The sequence below is a fragment of the Halichondria panicea genome, chromosome 13 (assembly GCF_963675165.1).
Source record: "Halichondria panicea chromosome 13, odHalPani1.1, whole genome shotgun sequence".
NCBI lineage: Eukaryota > Metazoa > Porifera > Demospongiae > Suberitida > Halichondriidae > Halichondria > Halichondria panicea.
Genome location: NC_087389.1, coordinates 6,420,121 through 6,429,009, shown reverse-complemented (window position 1 = coordinate 6,429,009; position 8,889 = coordinate 6,420,121). Strand labels below are relative to the sequence as shown.

The following is an 8,889-nucleotide window of genomic DNA, read 5'->3' as shown; positions in this document are numbered from 1 at the left end:
CGAAAATTACCCGCTATACGTAATTATAATTATTACAAAACGCTGATAATAATAATGTCCACAAACGGACACGACATGACAGAAGCTATAAATATGAACTGCTAGTTAGTTATGGTACAAAGTCTCTGAGTAGTGTGAGTCGCTGTACCTCGGTCACGTTCATCTGCTGCCTAATGTCCGCCACGTCCGTACTCTCAGCTCTCTCAATCTTCCAGGATAGGTTCTCTATCTCAACCTCCAGCTGTGCTTGCTGGTACTCAAACTGTACAGGGGAGGGGGGTGGTATGGATGATGTCATGCGGGGGGGATTACATACTGTATATGTACAAGAGTCTATGCGTGGGATGATTAATAAGTCAGTGAGACTCACCAGAGGTTTCCTTTCCCCCTCCTCATAGTAGGCAAATGGGTAGGTGTACTTGAGAGTGTAGCGACACTGTGGGGAGTGTGTGGGAGTGTGCGTGTGTGTGTGTGTGTGGGAGTGTGTGTGTGTGTGTGTGTGGGGGGCTAGTAGCCTAACAGTACAGCCTAGTAAGGAACACTATTACCCAGTACACAGCCTCACCTTCCTGAGTAGCTCTGCAGCATCTATGAGGTACTGCCAGTCTATCCATGTGCCACACCCACTCGACACCTTCTCTTCAATACGATCAACTATCTTTCTCTTTGTTTCCTCCTCCAGCCGCAAGCTCTCGGTATGGTTGGCCCACTGTGTGAGGGGTGTGGTGTGGGCGTGTGTGGTGTGGGAGTGTGTGGCTTACCCTCTGGTAGTAAAATAGGTACTTTTCCAAAGCTTGTCGTGCTCTGTTTGTGGTGTCTTTCTCAGCTTTGTACTTGTTGCACTCAAAGTAGCCAGTGTGAGACCGCCACTCTGTGAGGGGGTGGGGCAGTATAGTCACATGACAATGTAGGGGGCGGGGCAGTATAGTCACATGACATACGATACACAGATAGTGTCTAATTACATACCTCCCAGACACATCCAGCAGAAATCTGAGGAAGGGAAAAAATTGATGACGATAAAAAATATCATAAAATTAAGCATACTGACTTACCGTAGCTACATCTCGTACAGTTCTGTACATGGGGTCAATGGGGTCAATGGGGTCAAAAGGGTCAATAGTACAAGGTTAATAACGTACAGCAAAACACACACACACACACACACACACACACCCACACACACACACACACACACACCCACACACACACACTCACAATGTGGTTGCAGCCTCCGTTCTTTTCAATGGCCGTCTTGCACTTGGGACACTGTGTGTGTGTGTGTGGGAGGGGTGTGTGTGTGGGAGGGATATGAGTGGGTGTGTACGTGTGAGGGATATGAGTGGGCGTGTGTGACTCACATCCTTAGTGTTAGCGAGGATGTAATTGGCTGTTTCTGAATCATCGGAGCATTTGTTCATCCATGTCCGAAGAGTTTCACAATCTAGAGCAGTTTAAAGGTCATAGGTCAAACGACACCCACGCTATATAAAGTGCTCACCTGACGGGAGGTGGTACACATCGCCACACATGAAACTGTATAGGAATCAAATGATGGAACATGGGAATGGAACACAGCGACTACTAATAGCGGCCCACCAATGGTAGCCTCAACCAACAGAGTGGTGGAGTGGGTTTGTAACACACGCAATATATTGGGGGAAAAAAACACACAATCCACAGCCTTTACTTTTGTCGCCCCTCAAAAATAAGTCTTGACAGAGCTTCACATAACTAGTATCTACATGTACTAGTAAGCACAGAATTGGAAAAATAATTCTGAGAGATATTGAATGCATCATGTCTCACCAGCAGTTAGTTCTGCACTTTGAGCACTCGACTCTCTTTGGTTGTCTTTCCTCTACCTGGAAGACGATGGAGCAGTCAGGACCGGGACACCAGCGCAGGAGAGTGTGGGAGAGGACGTACTCAGACAGAGACAGCTCCAGATACCTGCATCATGAGAGGTCACACATAATTGACGTCATGAAAGAGCTTTTCAAGGGCTACAAAATGCAACTAGTAATAGTGAAATAGAATGCTCTGAACTCTGAACTCAAGTTATGGCCCTTCAAATAAGTCCCAGTAAGTCTGCACTGAGAGACAAATGCTACGTGTACTGTAACAGCTATTAGCCCCGCCCACTTTAGCCCCGCCCACCTTGCAGTCGTGTGTGTGTTGGTCTTCAGAAACAGCTGCACCATTTCCAGACTCAGTCTAACAGGACACTGCATACACTCGAGGCCTGCAGTGGATTTAGACAAAAGCAAAGGCTATAATGAATCTGCCAGAATGCAACGATTTGACTGACTGTGTAATTTAATTTATTAGGTTCTTTTGGGGAGGAGGGGAGCGCCATAGGGGCAAGCCCATGCCTAGAGAGGTTCGAAGAGAGTCTTCTGAAAAATGGTTATCAGTTAATTCAGTTTGCTTTCTACATGTTACCAGGACAGTACAGTGGAACACCTCTATAACAGACACCTTTGGGGAGCAATGTTTTGGCCATTACACAGAGGTGACCTTTGTAGAGTTAAGCTGATTATCTATTGTGCTATTGTGGATTTGCTGTTTGGCAATCTTCTATTGAAAGTGCACTAGCACTGAACAACACATCATTAATGGGCTTACTTGTGGAGACACCAACACATCATTAATGGGCTTACTTGTGGAGACACCATTGCGTATCTTGCTGCTCACGTAGTCGTCCCAGCAACCAGAGCAGAACAAGTGACCACACCCCACTCCTTGGAGCGATGTCTGGTCCGCAGGGGTCAAACACACAGGACATGACGACACCTGGGGGTCAAGGATCAATCAACGTCTAATATTTACATGCACGTTACGTACCATTGTAAGATGTGAGGTGGGCGTGGCAGGTAGCATGTGAGCCTCAGTTAATAGCCGCCCTCTATCAGATGAGTATCTAGTAACGACGTCCTTAGTGTTCCATTGCAGACAGTGAAGCAATGCTCTGGCCAATGGGACGTCACTCTGTGGGGGGTGTGGGGGCGTGGCAAGGTGGGGGGTCCTTAATAATACATTAATCTCTGAGACAAAGAATTATCATTACTACAATATAAGCATGTACAGTGAACCCTCTATAACTAACGAACACCTTTGGAACAAATTATTTGTTTGGCCATTATACTATAATCATTCAGAGGTGGCCTTTGTTGAGGGATTGGCAAACTGTTCATTTGGGTTTATATCACAGTGTGTCTTTCTTTATGGATGGCCGTTAAGATCTTCTACTGCATCACACACACACACACACACACACACACACACACACACACACACGCACCCACCCACCCACACACCCACGCACCCACCCACCCACACACACACCCACACACACCTTGATGGTCTTACTGATAACCCTGGCAATGGCATCCAGATAGTTCCAAGTCTCCTCCGTTGACAGGCAGCTGAAGGAATAGTGTTCCGGGTCACTCTGAAAGGACGCATCCTGGGGGGTCCCCTCTGTGGGGGGCCAAGGGGGTGGATAATAGGGGGGTCCTTAAAAACCACAAATTAATGGTATGTAACCACGTGCAGCTAGCCTCCCTTAATGTGGTAAATCAAAGATTGTCGATTAATTAAATATAGGTTCATTCCGCTAATCATACGTAACCCGTGGTTACTGTATACACACCCACACACACACACACACACACACACACGTACGACACGACATGTCTCCATCTTCCCCTCCGTAATAATCCCCATAATCGTCCTCATCTGATGAGCTCCAATCACCGCCGCCCCCGCTAGTCACCGACTCCACCGTACTAGACTGTGTAGATACCGCCATTATATCCTCCTCGCAATAGCAGCTAGCTCTTTGCTCTTTAGAAGACAATTATTATCTTTTTTCAATGTGCTGACTCAGCATTTAATAAAGTCTGACTCAGCATTATTCATTGATCTATTTTTAAACTGTTCTAATTTAGCCTCGATCCCTGCCCCTCTTACGCTTTTCCATGCGGCCTGGAATCGAGGCTAGTTCTAATTATACAACAAAGTTACAAAGTTGAATATACTTTTATCTGCACAACATTACTATACTATACAAAAAACTCAAAAAAAAATATAAGTTCACACATTCTTGTAGTCAATGAATTAATAGCGTATGATACAAACAAGAGCGTGAAAAGCTTTGATTATTGCAATATTACTATTATAATGGTGATTTAGAACATTCATTTGATTCAGTCAGTGTAGGTGTGAGGTGTGGAGCTACGACTGCTAGTAGCCAGACACAGCAGAGCATCGGCACCCATCTCCTCCAGGGATAAACTGAGAGGGGGAGAGAGGTTGTAACACACAGGTATAATTATACTGTATACTGGAAAATTTGGCGAAGAAGTATTTGGCATCTCAGGCGTGGCTATTACAACAATGACGTTGTGTCCACCGGAAAACTTATAATTTAGCGATCTTCGGTAAATTAAAACAACAGTCCGTTATACTATTTAGAATTGTAAGGTTCTTCGATTGCGAATTGCGTATTTTCCGCAATCGAAAGAAACGCAAAAAGCAATAGTTATAAAGAAACACACATACTTCGCGTGCAATAGTTAGAAACGCAATCACTGCTTGTACAGTGTCATTCTCAATCCGTTAACCTCGCATTCTAAACCTGATATATGGTAAAATCAAACATTTTCTACGGGTAATTAAGGAGTCATGCCACACGAATTAATTCACCCCGGCCATTATTACCGTATAGCGGGTAATTTTCGTGGGGTAAAATATTCGTTATTTTCGTGGGCAAGCTGACCTCCACGAAATTTTAACGTAGGCGTGGCTTACCGGAACGTAGGAATGCAGTGCAGGCAATGAGACTAAACGAAAATTTTATTCACAAAAATTACCATTTTCGAGTTAAACGAATATGAAAATTACCCGCTACATGTATCCAATTTGCACTGAACCTTACTGAACCTTACTGAACCTTACTGAACCTTACATGTATCTATTTAACACTAAAACATTAAAGCCCGTAACTCAATCACTAACACAGTATATGTACGCCATTTTGATGAATTGCACGAAACAGTACAACACATGCACACCTTGTGTCCATGGGAGAGGTCCCACCCCCGTATCCACTATCACCAAGGTCACCGTCCTCACTTTCCGCCCCCTCACTCTCCACATCGTCATCATAGTCACTGTCCACCCCCTCATCCGAGCTGTCGTCAGGGGAATCGCCCCTCTCCTCTTGTGCCAGGATGAGCTCAGCAGCAGCCGCTATCTCGTCAAGAGTCAATCTGTAGAGTTCAGAGTACAGAGGTGTTCTAAATAAACAGAAGTTGAAGTTGAATTCGAGAAAAAATATCCAAACCTGACTACCTTACAATACACACACGTAAAATAATTAAGTAACAGTTTGCAGAGCATAATTACGAAGACTCTAATGTTTGTTATTACAATTTAGCTGTCACATTTTTCTGTCACATCGAATAATTGCTCTCGTAGACACTCCCTCCATGTTGCATGGTGATCATGTCAGACCAATACTCTAACTTCCTTCTACTATTACAATGAAAGCACCGCAGGTGCTGATACCTCGGTGAAGATGCCAAAGCTACATAACATAAAGCTACTAATAGCTTTGATAATTTTGCTGCATGCAAAAACTCACAGAGTGGGTAATGATCGACCATTATTATTGTTAAAAACGATCTATGCCAAAAGTTCTAGTCTAAAATTAATGGCTGCATTAGCAGAGCCTTGCAGCTCTCTTCTCACTCTTGCAGCTACCAATAGCTAGCGTTTTAGTGCAGAGCTAACTACTAAGTAGAGTAGCAACACTCGGTAAACAAGTTTGGCTACGTGCTCTTCTGAAAAGGCTGCAATGGCATTCCAAGTAAGCAAAACTAGGTATAACTCGAGAACAAAGCATTATTTTGCAAATCCACAAATTAAAATCCAAGTAAACATGACTAGAAGCCTATACTTGCACTTGATTCATCCTTGAGCAGCTGTAGCAGTCTACACAGACAGACAGACAGACAGACAGACACACACACACAGACACAGACACACAAACACACTACCGTATACCTCGCTTGCGCATGCGCACCGAGGCACAATAATGCTCTAGTTGCTACTGGCATGATGAGAATGAGATCAAACATCTGCTTAATATTGAAAAAACCCACCAAATAGAAATCATAGCTTCCCTTGTTTAAAGGTCATGAATCCACTCCACCCACTCACCCACACAATCATGTGTGCTTATGACTACCCTTATATACACACTGTTGCCATGGTTACTACATAACACTAGTCACATGGTACTACCTCCACACTCCCGGGTCATGTTTGTACCGCAATCACCATGGTTACTAACAAATACACATGGGGGCAAGCTTTTACGAAATAATTATTATCAAAAACTCAAAACTCAGAGGTGAACTTGTACACTAGCCAGAATCACACCATTATTGTAGCGCTACCAAACATACTTTTGAAACTGGACGTTCCTAACACAAGTTACAGACAATCCAAGTTAGCTACGAAAACTATCGTATACTAGCTAGCTTCGAGGGTATAAATGTTCACAGTTTTGGATGATCAAGCGAACGTTTATACCCACAAGCTTAGTACTGCATGCATTCTGCAAAAAGGCTGCTATTCTGATGCGCAAAAATTAATGTTTCTAATGTATTTTGCAGAAAAATTATACCCTCGAAATATACCCGCTATACGGTAGTTTCCAGACAATAGACTCTTTCACTCACATTTTATTTCGTCTCCTTGGTAGTTTGATTGTAACAGGAGGTCTGACGATGATCTTGGAGTAGGTGTGGTCATGGTACACGCCCGCTAGCTTGCCGGGGAATCTCCTGCACTCTGACCCCCCTGATATCATACACATGGTGAGGGCTGCGTCTCTGTCGGCTGGGTCTAGGCTTTCTGGAGGGAGGATAATAGTATTAATTTATTTAAGTGCATTAATCAATAAAGCAATTAAGGAATAAAGTGGATACTTTATATATACAAGGCGCGGGTGTGTTAGTTGCCATGGAGATACAGCATTTTAGTTGATTCCGGCCAGACACATGTATTGCCATGGTAATCAAGTATATTGTAATGTTCACTTACCTAGACTGCCGTTGCTTGAGCTGTGTGGGTGTGTGTGTGTGTGTGTGTGTGTGGGTGTGTGTGTGTGTGTGTGGATGTGTGTGTGTGTGTGTGTGGGTGTGTGTGTGTGTGTGTGTGTGCATGTGTGTGTGTGTGTGTGTGTGTGTGTGGGTGCGTGTGTGTGTGTGTGGGTGCGTGTGTGTGTGGGTGGGTGTGTGTGTGTGTGTAGTGTGGGGAAACAGTTATTCATTATTAATGATATTAATTTTAAGCGTGAATATTATCACAACAAAGCAAGTTAACACGCTTACCAAACTAAAGGAACTAATGAAGTGCTAAATAAACCATCTGTTTTAAACCCATACAAAAGCATATCTTAGTGTGTGTGTGTGTGCGCTGTGTGTGGAGTGGGTGTGTGTGTACCTGGGGGACAGTGGAGGGGATGAGTAGCTATGGTACGGATGATAAGGACAACGCTCCAATGCAGTGAGGAGACTCCGCCTATAGTCAGGGTCCACTGTCCAAAATCCACCCTTGCTTAGAGCACTCTTTGACTAAAATGGAGGACAAAAAATAAGTTACTGTACAGACTATAAATTATACACGATCATAAAATATATTCATGGCAGCAATTTTGTGGTTTACAAAAAACCACAACTCAATTGTAATGCAACAAATACACATATTCACGGCGTGTGGTGAAGACCTGGACAACACAAGCACTTACCCTAGTGGAGTAGCGATCCACTTTCTTGAAGCATTTGTTGAGAGATAGATTGTGTCGAATCGAATTCTTCCAACCGGAAGCAGCAGTGCGATAAAATGGGAATTTCCAGACTATCCAATCGTAAATTTCTTTAACTGGTAGCGTTTTTGTTGGAGAGCTTTCCAGAGCCATGAAAATCATACAAGCAAATGACAGTGGTGGTTTGTGCACTTCTTCTCCGTTTTCGTTGTAGCGGCGATTTCGAACGTTTAATATAACGTTGACCATCTTGTCTGCTTCCTTTGCCTTGCTGTTGGATACTTGCTGTTTGGCAGATGTCTTTCCTTGTCGAGGCCTTCTTATGGCTGTAGTCCCAATCTTGCTAATACGATGAGGGGAGCCAGTGAGGGCAGTACACATAGAGGTCAAGACCCCAGGCTTTTGTAGCCAAGATAAGCTGGTCAGATCTGAATCAGAGATGGTAGTAGCTTGAGCATGAATCGTGAGGCTGTTTGTGAGGTTGCTCGCGGAAAGAGGTGAAGTGGGTAGGGGGCTCAGGGCCTGAGGGGACTTCAGTGACTTCAGGCCGACAGTGCTCGGCTTGACAGTAGCTAACATGCTTGTGTCTTGTGCGAACCCGTTTCTTTAGACAGTCGAAGCCTTGCCTGGTGACTGTAAGAGTGTTGATGGAGCGTTAAACCAGTTCTTGCAACACAGATTTATATAGCTCACTCAACTTTCTAGCTAGCTTTGTCTTTTCATGAATCTCCGTAAAGACGGCGCACGTGATACCTTGTATGCTATAATGTGTATAAGGTATCCACTAGCAACTAATCACTTCCTTTTCTGAACAAACAACACACACCCAGAGATTTTAATTATTGATAAATAAGATGCCATCTCATGCAAAAAAATCATCATAACATGAGAAGACGACGTATTTTCCACTAGAGAAACTCAGTGCGAATAGTGATGAGAATAAAAAAAATAATAATGAACTAAATAAACGTGCAATGTTGTGTGTGTGTGTGTGTGCAGTCAGTGTCGTAATAAACTGTACTCTTCATCAGTTTGCATTATGACCGTGT

The 8,889-nt window shown here is 43.8% G+C and overlaps 3 protein-coding genes across 4 annotated transcripts in view; all 3 read right to left on the bottom strand.

Annotated features, from left to right (window-relative positions):
- Nucleotides 1-29: 29 nt before the first annotated feature.
- Nucleotides 30-3,911, bottom strand: LOC135347122 (E3 ubiquitin-protein ligase ARIH2-like). Its single transcript, XM_064545008.1, has 15 exons — nucleotides 3,688-3,911; nucleotides 3,359-3,483; nucleotides 2,848-2,991; nucleotides 2,664-2,796; nucleotides 2,161-2,245; nucleotides 1,810-1,953; nucleotides 1,502-1,536; nucleotides 1,362-1,444; nucleotides 1,219-1,269; nucleotides 1,056-1,077; nucleotides 970-993; nucleotides 762-871; nucleotides 566-709; nucleotides 371-436; nucleotides 30-262 (listed from the first exon to the last, which is right to left on the bottom strand). Exons 1-15 carry the CDS (start codon nucleotides 3,812-3,814, stop codon nucleotides 110-112), a joined length of 1,446 nt encoding a protein of 481 aa, XP_064401078.1. The 5' UTR covers nucleotides 3,815-3,911; the 3' UTR covers nucleotides 30-109.
- Nucleotides 3,912-4,025: 114 nt separating this feature from the next.
- Nucleotides 4,026-8,589, bottom strand: LOC135347123 (forkhead box protein N3-like). The gene is made up of 6 exons (XM_064545009.1): nucleotides 7,823-8,589; nucleotides 7,519-7,649; nucleotides 7,117-7,136; nucleotides 6,753-6,927; nucleotides 5,079-5,276; nucleotides 4,026-4,299 (listed from the first exon to the last, which is right to left on the bottom strand). Exons 1-6 carry the CDS (start codon nucleotides 8,417-8,419, stop codon nucleotides 4,212-4,214), a joined length of 1,209 nt encoding a protein of 402 aa, XP_064401079.1. The 5' UTR covers nucleotides 8,420-8,589; the 3' UTR covers nucleotides 4,026-4,211.
- A 113-nt stretch (nucleotides 8,590-8,702) lies between these two features.
- Nucleotides 8,703-8,889, bottom strand: part of LOC135347124 (sesquipedalian-1-like) — a 4,502-nt gene continuing 4,315 nt past the window's right edge. For both annotated transcript variants that reach the window (XM_064545010.1, XM_064545011.1), the window contains one exon: nucleotides 8,703-8,889. This exon is cut by the window's right edge and continues 6 nt beyond it. In XM_064545010.1, the coding sequence (XP_064401080.1) occupies nucleotides 8,840-8,889 (50 nt within the window). In that variant the 3' untranslated portion in view covers nucleotides 8,703-8,839.